The sequence below is a fragment of the Hippoglossus stenolepis genome, chromosome 5 (genome assembly GCF_022539355.2).
Source record: "Hippoglossus stenolepis isolate QCI-W04-F060 chromosome 5, HSTE1.2, whole genome shotgun sequence".
Classification (NCBI taxonomy): domain Eukaryota; kingdom Metazoa; phylum Chordata; class Actinopteri; order Pleuronectiformes; family Pleuronectidae; genus Hippoglossus; species Hippoglossus stenolepis.
The window spans coordinates 11,063,981-11,089,848 of NC_061487.1; the positions used below are offsets into that span (position 1 = coordinate 11,063,981).

At 41.1% G+C, this 25,868-nt stretch overlaps 1 protein-coding gene across 4 annotated transcripts in view; it reads right to left on the minus strand.

Moving 5' to 3' along the window:
- LOC118109724 (contactin-1a) overlaps positions 1-25,868 on the minus strand; it is a 73,425-nt gene that overhangs the window by 17,728 nt on the left and 29,829 nt on the right. For 3 of the 4 annotated variants that reach the window (XM_035157064.2, XM_035157065.2, XM_035157066.2), the window contains exons 2-12: positions 18,384-18,518; positions 16,431-16,469; positions 7,950-8,076; positions 5,797-5,975; positions 5,352-5,447; positions 3,647-3,853; positions 2,033-2,132; positions 1,463-1,638; positions 1,093-1,217; positions 483-600; positions 110-257 (exon numbers count right to left, since the gene is read on the minus strand). In XM_035157064.2, coding sequence (XP_035012955.1) covers positions 110-257; positions 483-600; positions 1,093-1,217; positions 1,463-1,638; positions 2,033-2,132; positions 3,647-3,853; positions 5,352-5,447; positions 5,797-5,975; positions 7,950-8,076; positions 16,431-16,469; positions 18,384-18,438 — 1,370 coding nt within the window. In that variant the 5' untranslated portion in view covers positions 18,439-18,518. The remainder of the gene's footprint in view (positions 1-109; positions 258-482; positions 601-1,092; positions 1,218-1,462; positions 1,639-2,032; positions 2,133-3,646; positions 3,854-5,351; positions 5,448-5,796; positions 5,976-7,949; positions 8,077-16,430; positions 16,470-18,383; positions 18,519-25,868) is intronic. The other variant, XM_035157067.2, reaches the window with a different exon arrangement.

Below are 25,868 nucleotides of genomic sequence, written 5' to 3' on the forward strand. Positions count from 1 at the left end.
GAATACCCCACTTGGCCGACCACCTCCGCGACCCGAGCTCGGATAAGTGCAAGACAATAGATGGATGGATGGAAAAGGAAGAGTGCCACCATATAAAGAGACTGATCACCTGGTAGAGTTGGAGATCAGCTCCGTGTCTCTGCTCCAGGCGAAGTTCGGCTTTGGAGCAGCTTTTGGTCGACACTCGATCACCACCCGGCCGTTTTTAGCCACCAGGACTCTCTTCACTGGGTTGTGTTCAAACGTGGGAGCACAGGCTGAGACAGGACAGTATTATAGATTATTCATCACAAGCTCTGTAGAATATGCATTGACTGCAGGCTTGCATAGATTTATGACACATTTTACATTCGGAGAAGCGAGTTAGTGCACGCTACTTTGAATGACCAAAGCCAGTTTTGTAAAAGTCCTAATGAGACGTGACCTTTTGAAGTCTCTGACGCAGCCATTTGTGCGGCAGCGGCAGCCGAAGTTTGACTCACCAAACACACGCAGCTCGGCGTTGGCATATATGACTCCGTGGTGATTCTGTGCTATGCACTGGTACATCCCCGAGTCGTCAAACATCAGGCTGCTGAACTGCATCTCTTTCCTGTCGAGCTGTGGAAAACAACCGGAGTGGAACATTTAGGAAAAAAAAAAATCATCATTCTACATTTTCACCGTTTCCCAGCAGTTTACGAAAATCAAACAGTTGATTGTTGACATGCACAGAGCTACAGATGAGGATTAGTTGGACTGGGAGGGGGTCTCATTAATACCTAATGATGTATCCAGCAGCATCCCCCTCCTCCACTCTGCTGTCACCAGCTGCAACTTTCTCGGGTGTTTTTCTGTCCTGATGACAAGTTGTTTGTATGGAGCGATACACACCCCATGCTGGCACCGGCTCAATGACAACAGATACTTTCTCCTGACACCATGCGTACCCACAGTGCCAGCTTCCTGTCACCCCCGTGCGACTGTAACAACCCTGAGATGCACACGGGTTCTTAACAGACCAAGTTGCAGAGGGAGCTCAGAGTTTTTTTTATAGCTGAAGCTAAATTAGTCCATTATAGGAAAATAAAGATCTATGAGTTTGAATATTACCGGTTCTCCGTCTTTCAGCCAGTGGATGTGTGGTTTGGGTTTGCCGCTGGCTTCGCAGGACATGGTGTACTCGCTATTGAGGTCGTTCTCTGTGCTGCTGATGTGCTCTACCCACTCAGGGAAAGCTGCAAATGAGGAAAGTCAAGAGTTAGAGTGAGAAAACTACAAAGCCGCTGCATAATATATGACATGGGGTGATATTCACGGAATTAAAGTAGGCGTCAGTTCTAAAAAAAGAAAATACTGAGGAAAAAGTAGTAGGTAGTGATAAGAAAATAAGGCTGGGGAGTCAAATCCACACAGAAAGCCTCACAGAGAATTAATCAGGCTGAATAAGACTTTTATCAAACTCAGATTTTCAATGTCTTACCTTCTACAGACAAACGTGCAGTGTGGTAGTCTTTTCCTCTCGAGTTCACCGCCTCGCACCGATACGTGCCGCCATCTTCAAACTGCACATTGTACAGGTGCAGATGAGCCCCCGCCTTCTCATGATTGGGCGGCATGGGCCCCTCCAACTTTTTCCAGTGGATCTCAGGCACGGGGCTGAGAAGGACAAAGGAAAAAGAGACAACACATAATAAGGCATGATTCTTGTGATACTTCTGCATCACTGCACTCCAGTCATCAGCACTCCGAGACTTTAAATCTTTTAGCTCAGTGAGAACGCGGCGATTCTAAAAGTGGGTTAGCGGGTTGAGAGTCGCATGTAAAGACCATTCTGAGCCAAAGAATTTTCCTCTGGGGATCCCTCTCCCACGACGGACAGAAGGGCAATAGATGTCAAGTGTAACAGAAGACATAAAACCGGGGTTATTTTCACAACATTCATGAGAAAAGACAGTGTCTAACAAATCATTTAAATAAACTTATAACAGGGTAACATTTCCTCGTAGTTGTATTACTGAGAGAGAAGAATAGACTTGTTCATTTCTCTTACTTTCCCAAAGCGAAGCACTCCAAGGTGATATTCTGCCCGACCAGAGCTGTGGTGTCTGGGAACTTGACATTCAGGTCAGCAGGGTACTTCCTGATGGGACCTGAGAGGAATAACAACATTATATTTGTATTATAACTCAGGCTCCCACTTCTAGCTGCTAATCCTGAAACAAACAGTGCTATGAAATATAGCACGGGTCATCGGGGTGTTGTCCTAGAGACTGTGTGCACTGTGTTTGTTTCTTGCAGTCTCAGTGGGCATGTTTAGTCATAACCTGTAAAGTTGATTCTGTCTGTGGGGTGTAAGTGGGTGAGTCCAGACTTGGAAACAAACTGTGTCGTTTCCAGGAGTGTCTTTGATTTCCTGGCATCTCAACCTCTCTGTAAATTGTGTACTGAAGATGACAGTTACCACAGCAGGTGATGATGAACACAGTTCACTTCACGAACCAGAGATTTTTCCAGTGTCAGATGGTTTCCATTTTAGACAGAAAACAGGAAAAAGGGGCCAACGATAAAATGTAAGCTTAGTGTTTCCTGTGTCGTTCACATACATTTTTTTAATTTAAAGGAAACAATTAAAAGCTATTTAAAGATCACACAGCATTACGGTCCCTAAAAGTCAGCAATAAAAACATAAACACTTTTCTTGCTCTCTAAAGCCAACTTATGTGTTTATGCTTAAACCCTAATCCAAACACATAAGATACAGCAAAAAAGATAGGGTAATTATACTGTAATGTTAAGTTCATGTAAATATAATACATAACTCATTATGACAAATGCAATCACACTCAAAAACCGTTGGCAAAATGCAAAACTATACAGTCCCTCACACACACGGACACAGAAACTAGTAAAAACTTGAAATACAGGTCGCTTCATACCCAAAAGGCATCCCATAATACTCCCATGCATGAGAAAGCCTGAACAACTGCTCGGCTCAGACACACGACACTCTAGTTTGTTTTCTTTTGTGTTCTACTACTAAAGATGCACTTGCCACAGGTAAAACTGTCTTCAAGCTCAATGACGATGAAAATAAGCATCTGATGCAAGGTCCCCGGGGAGATTGTTAAAAATAGCTGCTGCCTCGTTTTCTCATAGTAAATATTACACTAGTTTCTGTAAACACAACATTTATGTGTTAACAATCATAAAGCACAAAGTTTTAGTTTCTGGTCTCTGAGGCTGTTAATGTTCCAGTTCGTTCTTTAAAACAAACGCTGTCTCTGTCTTTACATGCACTTAGAGCCTGGGAGTAAAAAAAAATCAATGCACTGTTTAGCGTGTAGTGAGTTAATATCAATGTCCGTGTTTTATAGTTGGACTGGGCTTGAGTTCATTTTATAAATTGAAACACAGCACATCCTACACACTGCATTAATACAGCACATTATACATGTTATTGCAGCTCAAGTATCATTCTGTCATCAATCTGGTACAAGATAATTAAACCAACCTTGATTTGGATTTGGGCTTTTATGTGCATCATATTAAATCAATGGCTGTTAAACTGATGAAACCAGAAACCACTGCTTCACTGTGATCCTCATTCACGTTCAGGTCAGAAACAAGCAAGTGGAAAGACAGTGGTAGGAAGTAAGGTACTAACGTTCAGCCTGGGGCACTAGAGGGATGTAGTTGGAGAACACGCTCTTGGAGATGGACGTGCTGGACGCGATGCAGGAGTAGTTGCCGGTGTCTGACGAGTCCACCTTGGAGATGTATAGGTTCCCGTTGGACTGGGAGACAAAGCGCCGCTGGTCCAGCGGGATGAAGGTGGGGAATTCATTGAGGATCCATCGGAACGACAGCTCGGCTGCGGGGAGAGAGACACACTGTCAATCAAGACTGTGGACACACAGCAACAGCTTTGGAAAGAGCCACGGAGGTTGGAGAAGAGAGCTGTTTCAATTGGAATAATCTCAGCAGATGCAAAATAAAAATAGCACCATTCTTTGTAGCTGAGAGAAATTTATTATTCAAGCATCTATTGACCTTTCAGATGGAATCGTATAATTCTGCTGGCTGAGAGGCATAATGGAGAGCGAGTGTAGGCACATGGGCTTGCTGAGATAATTCTGATGCTGTGGAGAATTACTTAACAATGCTCTCAGACTGTTGTGTTAAACGGATTTGCATCAGCATGAACATTTAAATATGTGTACAGCTTTAAGATGGCTGTGGCTTAAAAAATGGGAATGTTAATGGTAAGAAGAGTAAGTTTTATGTAACGATGTTTAAAGTGTGAAAAGCTGGAAAAATAATTAAATGAGTTCACTAACAGACCAGTAATAGAAAAGATATCAGAGAACCAGCTTTGTGATGAAAAACTCAATATGAAAATAAATGATTCATTTTGAACTCTTGTATCTTATTGCCATAAGTGAAAATAAATATTTACAGGAATGGCAATATACATCGGAGGAAATTAAGAACGGCAATTCCATCCCAAACCACCAGGAGGACAACATTTCCATGGGTCATTTCAGAATTTCAGGAGTTTGATTCATGAGTCGGATAAAAACCTTAACGCCTACATTCTGATATTAACCTGATTAAAATAAAAGTCTGAATAAGACACAGTCATGTACACAGCTTTTTCTGATGACCTTAACCCAAATAAGCTCATCTCGGAGTAAGAAATAATCAAATTAAGACGTGGAGTATTCCGACCTTAGTCTCATTCTGTAGACATGTATACGTCTCAATCAAATTATAACATCTAATAGAGTTTAACTGCAACATACAACCTCACCACTAGATGTCACTAAAATCTACACACTGAACCTTTAAACTAACGTTAGCATATTTAAGACCTACCTAAACATATTTAAGACCTAAACTAAACTTTTCTAAGATAGTACATAATATTTTAAGGTATTTAAGGCTTGTTAAAGCATAAGGTTTGGATGATTCAATCTGAGGTTTTTTATTTTTACTTTTTAACTCTCAGAACTCCAAGCAGTTTCTTGGCATTTTTTGTTCGTTTGTCTTTTTCGCTACTGTTACATTTTTGACTGCAATATACATTCCTGCACATCTATGGAAACAGCACATCCACAGCTAGAAGAACAGATAACTCAAATTGTCATTTGTGCAGCATAAGACATCTATAGTGTGAAAACCATGTACAATGGGAAATGTACAGTCTTCAGGCCACCTGACTCACATGGCTGTGGACTGCAGCATCTAGGAGGGAACCCAGTGCTACCTACTTCACTGCTGTTCCATCCACATGTTAATCACTCAGATGTTCAAGCTGCTCAATGAGGAAGGTCGAACATTATAGGAAGCAGATGCACAACATGCTGTACCTGGATGATGTGGCGGGGGAGCGCAGAGCAGCACTGCCCCCTGTCCCTCTTTGACTTTCACCGTCTCCCTCTCCTCTGACGAGAAAAGATCCAGGTCTGAGAGAACAGAGATGAGAATGAGCTGCGAGACAAGTTTCAGACTCAAGATCCCCTCAGAATCTACCATCACATATTTACGTTTGAGTATCTCCTTCAGCTAATTTCCATAAAACATTAACAAAAGTTCAAAAGTTGTATAAAGTTCATTCAAGTACATTTGCTACACTGACATGAACTGAAGTCGAATCATTCACAAATTGAACGTTCCACACCGCTCATGACTTTTCCCAGTTGCCCTTGAAGTTTCTTTGCACTTAACATGCATGAAAGTACAGCTGCGGGGCAGGTCTGCATGCTACTACATGACTGCAGCCTAAATGTGGGGGTTCAAATCTGAGGCACTTACATCCGAACTGGACCGAGCCCTTTCGGCTGACGACCGTGCCGAACATGTTGGAAGCCATGCAGGAGTAATCCCCTTCGTGTTTGGTTTTGAGTGGGTTGTTGATGACCAGGTTGCCTCCCGCTAAACTGTAGAGGCTGCCCTCTTCATTCAGATCAATGTGCAAGTTGTTAAGCCTCCATCTACAGGGAAAACAATTGGGAGTTAGCATAAGCAGTCAGTGTCAGTGTATGATATGGAGAATAATAATAAATAAAAATATAAATAATTTAACCAAGCTTCATATTTTTGTTTCATTATTTACATGTGATCCAGTAAGCTTTGGTTTCAGATAGCAATTCAGAGAGGGCACTTAAGATTTTTTTAATCACATATGTACATCCTGTCGTCATTAAGGACGTGGGTTGTGTCTACCTATACTTGGCATAGATTGGTTTGTAGACAGGCGGGCGTCTGATGTTGGTGTTTTGTCAATTCGCCAGTTTGGAAAGGAGTAAAAGAATGAACCGGTTCATTTCGTTAATTTCATTAACACAATGGTATCACTATTACAGGCAACTCCAACTTCAGATGCAGTACTCAACACTATAGTTCGAATGCATCAAATGAACATCCTCATCGTTCCAACATAATATAATCGGAGGGAAACACTACAGGCAATCCTGTGAGCCGCTTCTGTTTCTTCTTCTGTTGCTGTCTCAACATCCTGCAATTGGTCTGAACTGTTCAAAAAAGTGTTTTCACACTTCAAATGATCCATACCTGTTATTTTGGTTCAGACTAAAAAGAAAACTCTGAAAGTCCAGACCAAAGAAGGTAAGTGCACTTAATTGCATGAGGTTTCTGACTATTCAGCATTACAGTTAATCTTTCTTGCAAGACACCTCTGTGCACACTGTAAGAATTCACCAAGATCCATAAACTGGTAATAGTTCTATATAAAGGCAATAACAAATTTCATGTTTAAAAAGGCATAACTAGGTGAACTGTAGTTGAAACATCTTAAATACTCGATACCAGTGGTGGTGGAAGTTAATTATTTTTCCTCTGACATCTAATTCTGGGCTGTCTTGATAGTGAAACTGATTTGGAGGACGCAGAGCAATGTCATTTACATACATTTACATCTAAATTGAAATGGATCATCTTTAAAAGTCTGAGCTGCAGAATAAGGCGGAGATGCAATGGCAGTGCTGGCTGTGCTGCAGCTGCAGGAACAACTTATCTGTTATAAGGTTCTCCTGGTGCAACGTATTTTAGCATTTAAATTATTTTTGTGTGAAAAAAAACAAACATCTGTGTATAATAAGACGACTTGTGCAGCTCATGCAGGGACAATTTAAAAAATGTATGGTGTGTTCCTCTACTGCACTCACACACACACACACACTAACACACACACACTCTTAGTAAAGCTTAGAATTGCTACTGAGTTAAAGATAAACATCCTTGTGACCTTGTCATTCAGAGGCAGACATCCATACTACTACTTTTCTGTTTGAAAATGCTACGGATACACCTGGTGTTCAAACTACTCCAGAGTTTTACAGCCCCTAAAACTGAGAAGTTTGAAAACTCATGCATTTCACGTTTGTAAGGGCAGACAAGGAGAAGTTTGGAAATTATGACAAAGACACTGATTGGGTAATTTCAGTCCGGACGTAGCCTTCGCTGATTTATCAGGATCCTATTACATGACCCCCTTTCCGAAGGCATCCAGTAAGCATTAACCTCTGCAACCAGTGTAGAATGCAACATGGATAATCAATTACAAGGATTGCTGACCCTTGTTGTTTTTGCTAACAGCTGTTGTTAAGTTAAATTCTGCATTTTACAACATTACAAATGTTTACAGGAGACGAGCTACTATAATATTTGAGGAACCTGTTTACACAAACACGCGTATGCCCACAGTATGAGAGGTCTTTTGATACGCGATTTCAGGCGTGTGATCTTGGACGGGGAATGAAACTGATTCAAATGGACAAAGATTGTTTAGTTTGAAAACGCCGCTTTCGAATGAAAATATTGCAGTATGGATGTAGCATGAAACACTATGAATAGAGCCCATAGGTAGAGCCCGAGAGATGGCAAAAGATGGGAGGCATGCAGAATGCCCGGTGGGTAGTAATGACTTTATGGGGAACATATGTTACTTGTATGTGGCAGGTGGATTGGCCCGAGCGCGGCAGTTTAGGATGATTTTGGCCTCGGGCGACTCCTCGGGGTAGATGGTGTCCACCGGCTGCTCCTCAAACACTGGCCCGAAACCTGCGGCTTCATCTGTTGACAACACACAAACAAGAGCGGGGTAAATAACAACAAGCTGGGTCAGACGTAAAAAAAAAACAGGAAATATCAAGGTGATGGAGCATCCGTCTGGCACTTCTGGAGCAGTTTCATTAAAAAAAAGCCGGGTTCAGACGCAAACACCAGCTCGGGACTGACTGCGGAGGACCTGTCTTTTAACATTCCAGCACAGTTTGAGGTTTTCACACACCTCCAATGCTAAGCAGCTGGTTTAAGATAAATCCTGGTCGTAGCTTCAACTAATCCCACCGCTGAATCCACACAAACTCTCTGTGGAGCATTGAGCAATGAGGCCGCGTTTTATTCCAAATCGCAACCTCACACTAATCGTGACAGAGATGTGCTCACTCAGGTGCCAAACCACAGAAACACGATCATCTGTTGCCAGTGGATAGGATATTATTACACTCTAATTCAAATCTTGGAGCTGGAAAAGAAACGCTAACTTGACTTAGCATAATCCAACTCCCCTTCTTTTCATGCTGCATGTGTCATGATGAGGCAGCTGCACGGGCAAATCCAAAGAGAACAGTCTTCTTGGTTCGATCTGCTTTTACAGCATCACATACGTACAATTAGCCCCGATTACTCATTAAAAACAGATTATGAGCTTTGGCGTGAATAAGACATAAACACAATGCCGAGCTATGAATAAGCAATGAGGTAAAATGTTCCCAAACGCTGATGATTCTCCCACATCAAGAGCGTGTGTAGGTGACTGCAGGCATACAAATGTGAAGCGTGGCTGCGAAGGTGTGTGTGCCTGTGTGTGTGTGTTTTTCTTATTCCCCCGTGTGTCTGAGTTCTAAGAGCGTGCAGCTGACACCTCACTGAGGAGAAGCTCTCTCTCTCTCTGATATCCTGCCTCTATTCGTCACTGGGCCTGCAGAGACGCTTACACACAGTGAGTGAATCAGTTACTCACAAAATGTCATACTGACAGACAATGTGCAACCTTTTTCGAAAACCTGTACAAAAGACTTTTATTTGCATGATATCCTGCAGCCTGAAACTGTATTCTCACTACTGTTTACTACCACAAAAGCTGTGAGATGAACTATTTTTTGCAGAATAATAAGAATCACATATATTCCAGCAGCCAAATGTGTTTGCGCTTGACTTCAATAATCTAGAAAACTGATTACTTTTGTAATCACTGAATCGGTAATGGAACCTTTTTTCTGACACTAATGTAAAAATTGACATTTTCTGGAGTTTGTCCCTGATCTATAAATGTTGAGACATATGCACTGAACTCCGGATAATCTCCTGGACTGGCTGTATGTGCAAACGCAAATGTCTGAGTGACATTTGCTGCGGACATTCTCCAGAGTTTTGACAGCTGTTAGCAGACGTTTCAAACGGACGAAAAATGCGCCGATTCTGAATGTTAGAGACATTATCAACCCGCCCACTCGCTGGCTGTGATGGTCCTGACATTTTCCTACTGTATTTTCACATGGGCTCACCAGGACATTTTCCTGACATTAGGTGGCTGGTAGGTAAAGCTCCTGAAAACGTCAACTGACACTGACAAAAGGGTTCTCACATAGATTTAGCCCCACTGGATAAATTCAGGAACATGTCCAGACTTCAGTGCTGAAAGCAGTGATATTTATCTGCCTCTCCTCTCAGGAAGTAAAGACATTTAAAGTGTAAAATAACCACACCAGCAGGTTAGCTGAGCCCTGTATAACCAACCATGACGCAACAATTAAGACATAAGGAGACATGATCCACTCCCACTCACACACTGCACCAGCAATGACTGTGAATTACTGCCGGCTGAGAGAGAATTAAATATGTTATATGTATTAATAGGTATTGTGCGCCTGATGGACAGCACATTAAGTGAGAAACTATGTTCTGGGAACAAGGGAGAAATTAAAATACCATTGAAAGACACAGGGTGAGTAAAGCGAATACAGTGACCCTATTGTACTGGAGTAGTTCTGCATGAGTGTTGGATAAATGCGTTGCGTGTAAATCCAGATGTGCTGGAGTCGCTGAGGCTCTGGAGCGGTGCTGAAATAACAGTCGGTGTGTAACTCAGAGAGAAGAAGGCTGGCGCCGGTCCTTCTTCCTGTAACGTGGGATGCGACAGATGGTGGAGGGAGTGTTAAAACAGGCCACATAAGGCCCACTGCCTGAGAGACACACACACACACACACACACACACACACACACACACACACACACACACACACACACACACACACACACACACACACACACCACTCTGTCAGTCCGTCTCTAACTCTCTCCGGCTTTCCTCTGTCCCCACTTCTTCTCTCTAACCTACATCCCACTGTCGCACCCTGCTCCTCTTTCTTTTACTTTACTTTCACACCTACTTTCCTTCTAATGTTCTCTTGACTCTTCAGTTACCAGCAGCTTGGACAGTGACGGGCTGTTGATTGCTGCGTCGCTTTGGATGAGAATGATGGATTGCTATGACATTGGTATGACATGCAGCAAAGGTCCCTGATTGGAGTCAAACTGTGGATGTTGCAGTTACGTGGCTGCTGCTGTAACCACGCGGCTACCAGAGCACACTGAGATGTCTTTATTGTTCTTCTAATGCCACCATCAGGTCAAAGTTTCACTACCAAACATCTGCAAAACTACCCCTCTATAATCTATAGCGTTTATCCTACAGGTTGCAAATGGGCTGGGACTAATTCTAGCAGATATTGGGTGAGAAGCAGGGTACAACCTGGACATGTCGCCAGCCAATAACAGGGCCAACATACAGAGACAAAGAACCATTCACTCACATTCACACGTACGGCCAATTTAGAGTCTCAGATCAAACTACCTCCAATCTGCATGTCTTCCTGTGGGAGGAAGCCGAAGTATCCAGAATAACACAGAAAAAGACCCCGGTCGAATAGAGAATTGAACAAAAATAAGGTCAGAGAACACAAAACTTTAGCCTGCTGACTAGCATTAGTGTAGTTCCAAGCTGTGCACCGGCCTCACAGAGCTGCTAGCACGGCTATAGAGGAAACTTGGACTCAAATCATCCATCTTTCTCTCGAAGCCTCTCAGTTAAGGTCTTTGCACACTGAGTCCACATTTTTGTCCAAAATTGCTCCATGTTTGATAATAAATATGACCTCACGTTGTGTCAATCAAATTGACACACCGACTGCAACTCTTTCATCCATCGTTAAAGTTTTCCGATCGGATTCGATTTGCTGTGTTATCCGCATTTGTCAGAGGTGTTTCACAGTTGTTTGAGCACTCAGACCCATCATAACTGCGAAGTCATCGTCCAAATAGACATCTGAGAAGCTAATACAGCTCACAAGTTAGTTTTTTTATTGTTAATGTCTACATCCATTTTTCATTGGATAAGGGATTGGAGAAAAAAAACAGACTCAAGTGTGAAAAGACCTTGAGAGTCATGAACTCTTTCAATCCAAACATGACTGATGTACTTTACTTGATAAAACACAGAGCACCTCTTACCAACTCTCCAATTTAACATCCCTCTTTCAAATCTCTGTTTTACTATCTCTTCAAATCAGAGTGTCTCTAAGGTTCTCCTTCTCTCTGGATCAAAGCCTCTCTCTGTTTCCCTTCCCCTCTGTTTTGGCACAACTTGAGTAGTAAATGGATTGTATTTATAATGCGCTTTTCTCGTCTTTTCAACCATTCAGAGTGCTTTACAGTACAAGTCACATTCACCCATTCACATCCACAGAGCTGTTTCTATCAGCTGCACCGGGCGGCTCAGTGTCCTGCCCAAGGACATTTCAGCCTGCATACTGGAAGCGTGATCAAACCACCAACCTGCTGGTAGTGGATGACCCGCTTTACCACCTGAGCCACAGCTGCTCCTGAATTGACTGTGGATACACTTATTTGTCCTGTTTAATGGGCGAATAATGATTTACTCAACAGTCAATGGGGAGATGCTCGCTCCCTCCCACGCGGACATAAAACATATACAAACATATACAAAGAAAGAAAAGGAGGACAGTTACTGTCAGGCCACATCTGTGCAAAAAGGGAAGAAAGACCAAGACACACAGAGGCAGTCTGTCTCAAGGGCCTGCTGCAAGTGATCTTTTCAGGACAGACTTCATTGTCCAACACAGACTCCCATTCAGGCAAAGAGCAAGCAAGTTTAGACGGTCATTTGAATCCGAAATACCACACAGCAGGTTATTTCAGGAGCCCGCTATACCCTCTGGCTTCACTTTCTAATGAGGCATCAATAATTCATTGGGGTAGAAAGTATAATTTTAAATACATGACATGTTCATTTGAGACCGTAAAAAACCCAAGCAAACATAAAACAACTTCCATCTGTCCTGTTTCTTCATGTTCTTTCACGTTACATGCCATTAACGTTTTCACAGGTTAGTGTGCGTTTTCGTTGCACATCTGAAAGTCACATAATTACTCAAACTCCCGGAGGACATAAACCCTCTGATGAATTCACTTTTACACACAGCTGTGTGTTTTAGCTACATCTGCCGCATGGTCTGTTTGCACGACCGAGAAAGTGTCCAAGTGGGACAGACAGCATATTGTCTCCTGGAGGCACCAAAAGCACAATGTAGCAATAATTACCCACAAGCCCCTGAGCCACACAATGAGGCATGGTGGCAGATAAAACTGTCCCTGGAGTAAAACTAAAATCTACCTTTTTTTTATTTTTTCTGCATTAAATGAATAATATTTAATTATTCAGATTCCCTGCAGGTCTTTTGCAGAGGTATGGTCAGTGTTGGTGCCAGATGTGACATCACGACCGCTCTCAGGAAGAATGACTCTCTGAAGTGGCAGCTGCGACAGAGCAGAGCTACGAGGGCTTCACAGTCCATAACATACTGTACATAACAAAACTGACTACCCCCGTGCTAGATCACTTATGGAGGAAATGGGTGTTTCAGTGCCCGCTCAGTCAGTGTGAAGGACGCTGCATGAAGTCAACCTCTACCGATGACATTTAAGAATACATCACTCACACGAGGCAGCACAAAACTGCCAGACCAGATTTTACCAAAGACCATAAAAATAAAAAGTGTGACAAATATTATCAGCACATTCTTTAGTGAGATGAAATCAAAATACATTTTCTTTGGATCAGATGGGGTCCAGCACTGTGAAATGTGGGGGTGGTAGTGTGAAGCTCTCGTCAGTAGTCTGACTGATACTTTTACTGAATGGCTTTTACTTCGTTGTTTCTTGCGATTACTTATTATTTGTTCTGTATTTATCTTTTTCTTTTGACATTACTTTAAAGATTCAAGATTCGTTTTAAATGATGCCAGGAACTAAAACCAAGTGTTAGACAGAGGCTGAAAAGAGCAGCTGCAGCAGCGGGCAATATGAGGAAAGTAATGAAACGATAACCTGGTCAAATATCTCCCTGTTTTGAATCCAAGAAGAAAAAAACGTTGCTGTATTTTCAAGTGAAAGATGGAGCAGTGAAAGCCCTTCGGCAAAGAGCAGCCAAAAAAAATCATCCGTCAGGAATGACATCTCTGCGCAGATTTCTGCAAGATGGACATCATCCTTATACAAGGAGGATGAAATCTGATCGACTCAAGTTATTCACTGATTACCTTTCTGAAATCACTGGAATCTTTTATATGTGAAGTGATGCAGGGACATGGATCTAAGACCTGAGCTGGTGGAAAACCCAGTTTTACAATATTTTATATAATCTACTTAGTATGGTCAGTATACCAATCGGGCAGTACAGAAGATATTGGGATGAGTATCGCTTTAATAGCAGACTGATGCATTAACATCGCTGTATGCTGAATTGCAGTTAGATTGTAAGAAATGATTGTTCTAATGGCAGATTCTGCAGAGTGTGTCCCTGCTGGAAGGCAGCCTGCACAATGCTCTGACCTTTGAGGAGCTTGGTATTGACTCGGCCTCCTCCCATGACGACGCATTCATCTTTGTCCAAGTTTGACAAAATGTTCAAAATGATAAAGCCTGAGCAAAAACATTCGGCAGAGTGCCTTTATTTTTTAGACAAGTGGAGATAATGTCAACCTGTGCAGGAGGTGACGGACACACAGACTGTGAAAATCATCTGTGTTCAGAAGGAAAGAGAACGACAGCAAGGAAAAAAGATTCCTCTTGTTACTGATTCCACCAAAAAATCCAACCTGCATGCAGCAGCACAATTTGTTTCCAAGCAACAAATCAGCAAGTCGTCTTTTTCTATTTACCCCTCGCTGACATACGCCTTTCCTCCCAGAAAATAAAAACACAAAGGGAAAATCTTATGCAGACAGTGAACTCTGACAGTACATTATGCAAACATACAGTATATACATGTGTGTAGGTATTGAATACAAATCAGCTGGTTTGGAGCATTTGATTTTCCTTATTTGCAAAATAACCTGATCCAGAGGAACAGCAGGACATTTTGGGAAATACATTTCTTCACTTTCTTGCCGGTAGTTGGATGAAAAGATCAATAGGGAGTATTTCTGGACTATTTGTTGGCCGAGTACAGAGACTTCATGGAGCCTCAACTGGTTGCCAGGCAACCTCGCAGCGACACCCAGCCAAATAATAATTTTGGCACATAACCCAGCATAAAAGCCTGGATTGTTGTTTATACACTTTGGTTTTAGTATAGATCAAACAAGTGAGACAGGACATGTTAATTACTGAGCTTTAGAGGTGCTGGGTGATGAGGTTTGTTTTCCAGATCCAATGCTATAGCCGCAATTCCAATCTTTATGCAAAGCTACGCTAATCGCCTACAGGCTGTGGCCTAATATTTAACATGTGAAAGTGTATCTCTATTTTCCCATAAAACACCACAATGATGCGTGGTAACTGTAATACAATTCCTGGCTCTAAAGACCCCCCACATTCAGCTGCTCAGCACAGTGAAATGTCTCAGACCATCTCCATTGATGTACATTTCCAAGAAGGACAAATACAGAAATAGCCACAGTGGAGAAGAAAAAACATAGCTTTTCATTAGGTCTGTTCACAAAGAAAAAGGAGCAGTCTGTCACACTGGATATCTCTTAACGAATCCTGACAGCTAGATACTAGTGTGCTTTTATCACCTCAGGGGTTGGAGTGGTCAAAGATGGGAGCTGAAGCCCATCATATCAGACAATCTACTTTTCATTGTACTTTAGGGACATACAAAAATAATGTGATTTTGAGAATAATTTTCATATTACTACCAGCGTAATGTGGTGAATGGAAATAAAGTCAAACTTTTACGAGAAAAAAGTCGTTATATTATTAAAATAAAGAAAAATAGATTTTTTTTAAAGACAATTTTCATAGTCCTGATATTTATGATAATGTGGTGCTGATGTGAGAAAAGATGAGGTATTTTGGTATTTTTTAAACCTTTACTAAAATATAACTTAAGAAGATGCTCCACATTCCTGATTTTAACACAGGCAATGACGGACTGGTCTTCTGATATTACCCCACTATAACAACACATAGCCTTAAATTCTAACTTAATTTGCGTATTATTACGACTTTCTTTTAGTAAATTTATGACTATTTTCTAGAGATATTAAGACTTAATTCTCAAAATCTCAAGATTGTTTCTTAATACTACATATTTTTAAATATTCAAAATAATACAAAAGCTTGGATTATAAAGTAAGGAGGACATGGACTTTTCAATGAAATTTTATCTTTGACATTTACTAACTTTGCTGCATTGTTCATTCATTGACGCACTAAGTTACAGCCATTCCAGTCAATGGAGTGTTTCTCCAAAATGACATCAAATTAAATTCAAAACACGCAGCCAGGAAAAGCTCTCATGCTAAGAGAGTTTTGACAGAATAAGGTAACGAGCTGCCGAAAGTAGCTGGCCTTAATCTCCTCAAACAGATCTCGCAGTGTGGCCTTGAATATGAATCACTATGAATCCCTTCCTCCTGTGAACTCCAAGGCCACGGCCTCATCAACCTGCTTCTGAATGGGCACAGCTTGTTTGCCTCTGCTTTGAAAACCGTGAATCAAATGGAGCCTATGAATTTTGTTGCCATCCTGCTTATTTCATTTTTTCACATTTCGGGTATTTACTATCATGGTCTGAATGAGCAGCGAGGAATCCCTTGAATTCCTCAAGGGGACCTCCGCAGAACGTGTTCCTGAAAATAAATCGCTTGTCAACCCTGTGACCTCTCTGGTTATTAAAGATTCTCCGTCACCTCCTACTCAGCCTTGACCCTGGAACCTTATCAGCACCGGTAGAACATTTTATGAGTGTTTTCTTCATATCAAAACTTTGGACACTTATGAATGACTTCAAAGGTACATTACTGTAGGATGGAAGCTCTAAATTGAATTTCCTTACCTCTATAAAAGTCAGGTACCTCCCCATGGAATGATGCATCTGTGAAAAAAAGAGGATATCATGTCAGCATTTGGAAACATGACGCTAGAAAAGAACTCCTGATTCAAATTACATCTGTTTCTGTTTTTTATTGCCTCTATTGTAAATGGTACAACCTCGTAGTTGTCAGAAACTCACGACCCAGTGCTGCCATCCATTGGATGTATTGCTTAACAACCACTGCAGCTGCAGCTTCGTAGTTTTAGAAAGTCTAGAATTGGTTTGCGCCTATTTTTCGAGCCCCCAGGTCCTTTTTGCTAGGGGCCCCCAAAGACCTTTGAAAGGCTCCAGATTCAAATGGTACATTTAGAGAAGCAAGAAATAAATCATACCAAATGATTAAACAACAATATATGACAGTTAAACAATTTTGCATCTATATGTTGTAGTCTAAGCATTGGTTTGGCTCAGCTATAAAAAGCATGCACACATTCTGTACTCTAGCCCTGGCTTGACTTTTGTTCTGCTGTCAAAGCATTGACGTCACATTAACCATCATGATTTATTCTCATTGGGGCTAAACAAAAATGTCAAGCTAATGTTCTGTACCCACAATAACAGCCTGAGACTCTTGGTTGGCTGCTGTCTGTTTAGATCGAGCAACAGGCTCATAGCTCAGCTCATCTGTGTGTGGCTGAGTTATAGTATATACACCACGTAGAGTGTGTGTGAGCAGTGCAACCTTGTCCGTGGTGTTGATGTATGCCTATCTGCCCCTATCTTTTCTACAGCTGCATGTGATGGTATTTCCAAAAGGATATTCTGAGCTTGAGCTGCAGTGCTGCCAAAATATTTGGTGAACTCAGCTACAACGCCAAAAATACAATCCCATATCAGTAAAAAGAGAAAAAAAATAATCAACGTCAGTTTGAGACGAATGAGGTGTGAAGCCAGAATTCCCAATGTAAGCTCCCATTTTTTTTTGCTTCATGTGAAATCCAATCTGAAACAAGTGAGAATAGCTGCGGGACTGGGAGCAGAGGAGGTTGTATGGTTTGTAGACAGGTCATTTTCAGGGCCGCTGTTTTCTGTCCACTTTGCTTTATTTCCAGCACAGATGACTGCACAGCAAGATCAGAAAAAAAAAAAGCAATGAAAACTCCGGGAGCTCTGAGAGCACAAAGGCCCAGCCTGGTCCATCAGCTACACATCTATCTTGATAGCTTTTTCTACAATTTGTTCTCTTTTTATTTTGACTCAAAGTCAGGACAACATGATTTTGAACGTGTACAAATATATCTGTACAAGAAATTCAAGTTTGTACACGTGTACTGTGAAAAGATGAAAAATGTAATGGTCACTGAAACATTTAATATTTATATCTAATTATCGTGGATGTCACCTCGCTGAGGCTGAGGCTGCCTACAGTCATGCACTGAACTCTGGGGCTGTGTGTGATAAATTAAATGTCTGAGTCAGTAGCTCCGGAGATTTTCCAGAACTTTTCCTGCCAACCTCTTGTAAAATGTCCGAGTGACAGCATATGTGGTGGACACGGAATTGAAAAAAACCCAAATGAATAGAAATATATCAGGATGAAAACGGGGTGCAATACACATAGAACACGTCGACAAAGATGTCTACTTGTTTTCCACAGTGGATTTTACATCATGTTCTGCCTACTGCCTCTACCCATTTTTCGGGAAATGTTCCCATTGCTGTGAAAACATTTAACCCGGAGAAAAACCCTCTGACTCTCAACCTCCTTCTGTGTTCCTCATATGTGAAAGGCAAACTCTGGAAAATGTCCAGAATCCATGTCTAAAAAAACAGGTTGAGTGTGAAGTATGATTTTTAGAGACATGATTCTTTCTTATCTTTCACAGCAGGAATCCGCCATCTCAAAAATTCGCCATTCGACACTTTCTGTTAATTCACTGAAGCTGTTCTCTTTTTCGCTGATGTGCTACCAACCTGCAGGAGAGAGTGAGAGGACCAGGAGATGGAGGAGCAGGGTGAGGTGCAGCATGATGCTGAAGTGAGAACCACCTGCTGGGGTTACAGCTTAAAGCTCAGCTGATGGAACATTAGCAGGACTGCCTGGATTTCCTTAAAGAGAGGGAAGAAAACACAAAGAGGGACAGATGGTTAGATTTACAGAAAAACATGTTTTGTTTGCGGCAACTGTGAATGTGCAGAAATATGATGAAACCTCAGGTCAGACAATTTAACATAGTAACAAAACATAAACTGTAAAAGAAAAAGAGGCTGTTGACATTAATAGTATTTTATTCTAACAAAGAAATATTTACACAAGCAAACAGCATCAGCCTGTCAGAAAGGAAAAGAGCATATTAATTTGTATAAATTATATTTTGTTGAGCAACATTAGTGATTTAAAAAATGCATCCCATGAAAACCTTAACATTTGGTTTTGTACAAAACAGCAACATCTAACTTGAGAAGCTGGAAATGTTGATTATTGTTCTCCAATTAATAATCTCAACATTGTATGTATTTGTCTCATGGGGAAGCATTAATGTGAAAACTGTATCAGCATCAACGGGTGTCATCACCCATGACAACAACCATCTCTGACCGTGACAGTGCTGCAGCGTGTTCGATGTGTCTCTGCTTCCTGTCAGCTTCTCAGGCACCAAGCTCCTTGATTGGTCCACACCTCATGATTGACATTTAGACAGTTGCCAGAAGGAATCCTGAGCACTGGTTTAGCCGAGCAGTCATCTCGCTTCTCGCTCACTGCCCCCGGGATGTCAACACCACACCAGGACTCACCAGAGCAACACCAGCCCTGAGCCTGGCGCCCAGTAACACAGTTGTAAAAGCAGCAGCTGTCTGAGTGTGGACGAACACTACGAGCACTCACTGAGACAGGGAGGAAAGCTGATCTCTCTGTAATGGTTGACGACAATCTCCATATCAATGATACTATAAATAATGTGTTTAAAATAATTTGCTGTAATAAGACACACTGCGACAGGAGATTCTGAAACGAGGGAAAAAACTAAGATGCAGTAAATTTTGAGTTTTTGATTTGATTTGATGTTAAAAGTCAATTAAAAACTTAATAGATCACTTGATCTAAAATACTTGCAAAAGTAACAGAAACAGTAAACGGAATAAGATGATAAATACTTTGCGTGTGTAAATTGCACACATCGCTTGATATTTTACGAGCTGAAAAGGAAAACATCTCATCTGCACCATGATTTTAATAATAATGATAATAATTATACTATGCTTTTTTCCCAGTGTATATTGACCAGCACACTCTCAAACTCAGAACCAGATTTAGCACCTCGTATATGTATTTTTTTTACCGGTATCATAGAGCATCAGCTAAGCAAACCGGTCCATTTACTTGCAGGTTGTGCTGGACTGGTGTGCGTTGATTACAGTGTAATTGAACATGAGGCAGATTCTATCGATTCTTTGTGCACAGCCTGAGGTGTCGGCTGTCGGGGACTCAGAGGTGCGACCGCAGAATTGAGATCTCACTGTCGCCGCACAAATGGAGGCTTGTTGCAGAAAATGGATTAGAGAAGAGAATCGGTTTAATGTTGCAGCGTTGTATGACACCAACACAACCACACTGGAGACTACATATTCAAACACACACAAAACTGGGCAGACGTATACTGTACAATTATACCCCAGACACAATAAGTTGGTCGTAATGTCCGAGCTGTACAGCTGCGGGAAAACAATACAGAGGCGATTTCATTTTCACACTGGCCTGTATCCTAGCAACAGTTTTCAAAAGGAGCAGTTTGTGTGCGACGGGGGGGGTCTTTTATAGAAAGCAAGGAAACTATACACACACTGATTTGAATCTGGAACAACACTGCTGCTGGGGAACGAAGACCTACTGTGCTCTGCTCAGTTCTATATGATACAGCGGGTCTTGAAGTTGTTGCAGAAAAATAGAATTAATGTGAAAAGTGCTCATTATAGTTAAAAACCATATCCAGAAACAAGATTAACAAAGTAATTATACCTAAGTTTAATTAAGAATAAAAGTGTAACGGTAACTAACATAACTGATTCATGCAACAAAGTTACGCAATATGAAATAATTGAGGTTACTGAGCTGAGTGACTGTAGTCTACAACTGATCGAGGCTTACTTATGAAGGAGCTTGAAAGATATGGCATTAGAAGGGTTAGAAAACCTTTCAAAGAAAAACTGTCTAAATCCATTACAGTGCTTTTAACCTTACTCACCATTTATTCTATAATGCACTCTTACCTACAAAAGCAATTTCATCTTTAGATTCCAAAAAGAGCTATAAGAGTTTTGATTACAACTACCCAACTCACTAATAATTACAGACACTTATGGACTGAAGGACCTTGCACTCTTTACAAATGCTGTATAAAGTAAAACACCAAACACTTCCTGGCTGTATCCGAGAGTGCTCACTGAGAGAGAGAGAGAGAGAGAGAGCAGATATCCACTCAGGGGAAATCACATATTAGAAAAAAAGAGGGCAAGGACTAATGTAATGGATAGATAACAATTAAAGGGGTTAGATAAGCATTAGTATAGCTTGTTCAAAGACTGTAAATTTGATTTAAAATAAGTAGAAATATGAACAAGTTGAAGAAATGTACAAAAACATACAATTGAAAGATACAAAATATGTGACCAATAATCAGGGACGCCTGACAATAATTATTTGTCATGTTTTGTTCATCTGTTTTTATATTCTTATGATCCATATTCTGCTCTTATCTATATTCTTTCAAAAAATCCAGCTTCAGCTTCATTTTTGATATTGATTTATTTGAAGAACTTATGTGGTTTCACAGAAGTAATAAAATAGAAATCAGGCAAAACAATGAAAGATTATGTTTACTGAAGCTGTTTCCCTCTTGACTTCAGTGCACAGCTACTGTAAGTATAACTTCTGACTCATGAATCATAAATGATCTTAATAGATGCACTTAGGAGATTAGAGTGGACGACAAGGAGCCTCGTTATAGCATAACAGTACATTGTGAGGGAACCAATCCCATTTGTCCCATTAAGAACTGCCACTAAATTGATATAGTATAAGAAAAAGAACCATCAGCCCAGCAGCACGCAGGACGGCAACATGCTCTTATAATCAGTATTGATGGGGCCTCCTCCTGTCGTATCTTAGCAGCCTGAATGCACGTGATGAGAGCGCTCAAGTCATCACAGTAAATCACAGGGCCCAGACGTGACAGCCCTCAAACAAGGCCATTTATCCTCCCCCTATAGCTCACACCCTGGATATTACCAGAGCTATTACTGCTTGTGGTTTGATTTGGTGGTTTTTCTTATCAAGGTTTTTTTTTTTTCCCCGTCTCGCAGCTTTCTTTCTTCGCAGGCGGAATTACAATCTCCTTCTGTCTCCCATTAGAATTCTCAACATCGTAACTCTGGAATCAGAAATCAAGTTACGCAGAGTCGAGGCTGCACGGGGCAGATTGTGGGATTTTTACAGCTGCACTTCGATGAAAAATACTGTCATCTCTGCTGTTTACTATGACCCTGTAACCCCCTCGGGGCACCAGGGTCTCGGTGAAAGTGAGTGGAACCTTTCCATGTCTGCGCTTGACCTGATGCAAGCTGCATAATCAAGTGAGGGGGAACTTTGCAGAAATGTCTTTTCTTATCCGCGGGGGAAGATCTAGCGATGTGGGGGAGGAGGGGCGAAGGGAGACGAGGATAGGGGTGGAGGAGGGGACAATGGAGGGGTCAGAGTGGTCGGCTTCAAAAGCAAGATGTTGCTCCAACAGTCCCCCATCACTCCTTGCACACACACACACACACACACACACACACACACACACACACACACACACACACACACACACACACACAATCAGTCATTAACAACAGATTCACAGTAATCCTGCAAAGGAGGAAGCCAAGATGGGGTTAACGCTGGATTGGTCTTAATCACTTGGAGAAGGAGAAATGAGCACTGCTTAGACACAGTGCCAGCTCCTGCAGCTTCCGAGTCATGTGTGAACCACGGAACCAGTCTATACCCAGTGACCAGCACCTCACTATTGATGAATGTGTTAGGTTTCAATTATTTGAATTCCAGGAGGACGCAAACACTTCTAGTTTGAGGACAGAGCTGGAACAATTAGTCGGATAATTGATTAGCTGGTCCACTGGTAATTCATCTGTAAATGTCTTGGTAATCAATCTATTGTTTCAGTCATTTATTGGGTGAAAAAGCCAAATCCAATCTTGGTTTTTCACATGACGACTGATAAATTCATGTGGAAAATAACAAACAGTATAATCAATAATGAAAAATAAATGCAAGTAGTAGCCTCAGTGTTCATGGAGTTAACAGTGATAACTGGGTTTGTTTTCTGAGTCTACATAAAAACAGTTTGTATGTTTAATTTCTCCCAGATTTGTATCTGTAGTTAAAATACCCGCTCATAAACCAATTGTTCAATACATAGATATATAATAATGTGACTTACTGTATACTAAAGCAATAGTTCAATATTTTTCATATTCTTCACAAATGTTGAGGAGTGATACCACTCCCACGTGTACGGTAAATAACTTTGTGACTTTATTTGAATACACTCTTGGTGTTTCATGTTTTTGTTCTGTGTAAAACTTCTGCTGCTGTTTACAGAGTAGCTCTCAGACAGACGTCAGATCGGTCCTCTCTTCTATCTTTCAGCAAGGAAATAAAGAAGTAGTGGTGGTTTCCAAAATGTCAAATTAGTCTTTATATATTGTAATTTCTTACTGTTTAAAGTGGGATTTCCTTTTTTCATCTCATCTTGCATCTACTGGTGTGTCACTTAAACCAAAGCATGAGATCAAATATTGGAACGCAATATTAATGAGGTATATAGTGACCACTCACTTTGGGATACAGCAGAAATGTTTTAGTGAATATTGATCCAGATTAAATTAAGATCAAACTGTGAGACATTGGGTCTGACATCATCTGTAAGAGGCAGTGGTGACTTAGTCTGGTTTAAGGAGAATTAACATTCAATCTCTTTAGCTTTATTCATCCAGAGCCTGATGAGAGTTGCTGTCCTCCCTAAATTGAGAGAGTAAGAACATTTGAACCATTTAACACTAAAAATAGATGTTGTATATTAATGGGAATCCAATGCTCAGGTTTGCTATCAAATTCCAACTTTAGAAATGTAGTTCTGAAATGAAAAGCAAAAACTATAAAACAGCTCCTTTCTCCTCACATCCGCTGTAATAAGACATCTGACTGTGAATAGATACTGCATTTTTACATTGGGAAGAAACACAAGCTGTGATCCATTTCATTTTTATGCTGAAACAGTGTTATTTTACCACAAACTTATGAATTATTTATGACAGAATCATTGATTTGGATTGTGAAATGAGCCACCGACAGCCTTTGCGTCTCCCTAACCTCTGCTCTAAGAGATGCACTCCTTCTGTTCTGTATCTGCGTGGGAAATTAGACTGGACTTGGCTTCAGATAAACAGATTTATTCCTCCCAGAAGTCCAACAGAATGATTCAATTAAATCACAGGATACAGACATAGGCTATCTAAACCTATTACGCAGCAGATAAAGCCGTGACCCCAAGACACACACAATTACACCTGCAGAAATGGTCTCTTCATTTTCCACTGTACAGGCCTCCTGTTTCTAAGCGGGAGCATGCTCAGCACTTGAAAGAATAACACTTGGTAAAAGCCATATGACTGGACTCTGCAAAACTGAATAAACGACTACTTTAAATGGGAAGTTCACAGTTTACATGTTCTCTTGTCAGACTGCTGAACAAGTATTAATTAGTAACTGAAATGGTGTCCTTGAAGCAAAACGTCACTCACCCATTTCCAAACCCTGTTCAGCACTGCTAAAATGCTAATTTCATAACTGCGACATCATCCAATCAACACCCACATAAAGCAAATACAACAGCTGGGTTCGGAATTCTATCCATGCTCAATCACCTATGTCAGCTGCTGTGTGGTCAGCAATCGGAGGGGAAGCTCCACCTCCCACTCATGGGGCAATGGTGATTCTCCTCTTTGGAAGTAGCTGAGGTTTTTAATAGAATAAAAGTCACTTGATTGGTCTTTAGGTGCATTTATACTGAAAGGAGACATATTATGCTCACATTTAGATTCATCATTTTAACTTTGGTTATTACTTCATAAGGTTTACATGCTCTAATCTCCAGAAAAAGCATCACTTTCTTCATTCTATCCTTTGCTGCAGCTCCTCCTTTAAGCTTGGTTTTAGCTCCTGTCTCTTGAGGGCCCCCTACTGATGAAGCCCAGTCTGTTCTGATTGGCCAGCTGGCCAACTCTGTTTCAATAGGTCAACTGCTTCCAGCGAATGCAGGAAATGTGGGGCATCCAAACATCATGTGACATCACGATACACCGCAAGTATCGGCTGGACTGACGAGGCGCTTCAGTAGCTTCAGGAGCAGTGTTGTGGTCCCGCCAAAGATTAACTTTATCGGAACTTAATGTTAGCCTGATTTCTTCCGATTTATTTTTACATTTCTACTTACTACTCAATAAGCCCCTGCAAGAAATAATACTTCTGACATATTTCAGTACAACTGCTTCAGGCTGTTACTTGTTGTGTACAATCTAATGCACAGATTGCTTCCTGTAGTTATTTTGTCCTTCCCAAACCAGAAAGCAGACAGACTTAGTTTAAAGTATTATTCATGATGTAATCCAGCTGCAGATGATCCAGTCATGGCTCGTTCACTGTGTCAATCTGTCTCTCGCCCTCCCTCCCACCTTCTCTCTCTGAAGAGAAGAAGCAGCCTTGCTAATGTAAGCTATTTATCCAAACCCCTGCAGTCAACACAATGCCCCCCAAGGCCAGTCAGGCTAACAAACCTCTGCTGACCTGAATATCAATGAGACCAGTCATTCAATCCATAAAGACTGGACCTGGACCGCTGTAGGAATTAATCTGAATGTATATAAACAAATGCAGCAGTGCAATAGCACTATCTTTAATCATAAGGTATCATGTCACAGTTTGTCCACTGTCAAGCAGCAGGGAGGCCATAATTTCTCCCTGAAGTGTGAGTGACAAACCAGGAGCAGGGGCTGACAGCTGATAATTTTGTTATCATGAGTAAGTATAGTAATTGGCTTTTGCGAATGTTTTCACTTGGTAAACTAAGTAAAAGGGTACATGCATAAAGTGAGAGTCCTTCACAAAAATGATCATGAAAAAAATAACAAAAATAACAGTGATGAGTTACATTTTTCTACAAATCATAGACTGCATCTAAAAATGAATGACGTGACTGTTCCCATCAGTTAAGTCAAAGGGTCTCAATCGCTCCCTGGTGGCTGGCTGCAGTATATATATATTTTTAAAACTGCCTCCTCCATGTTACTGGATGGGACATGGACTACACTAATAAGTCAAAGGACAATTATTAAGTTAATTTC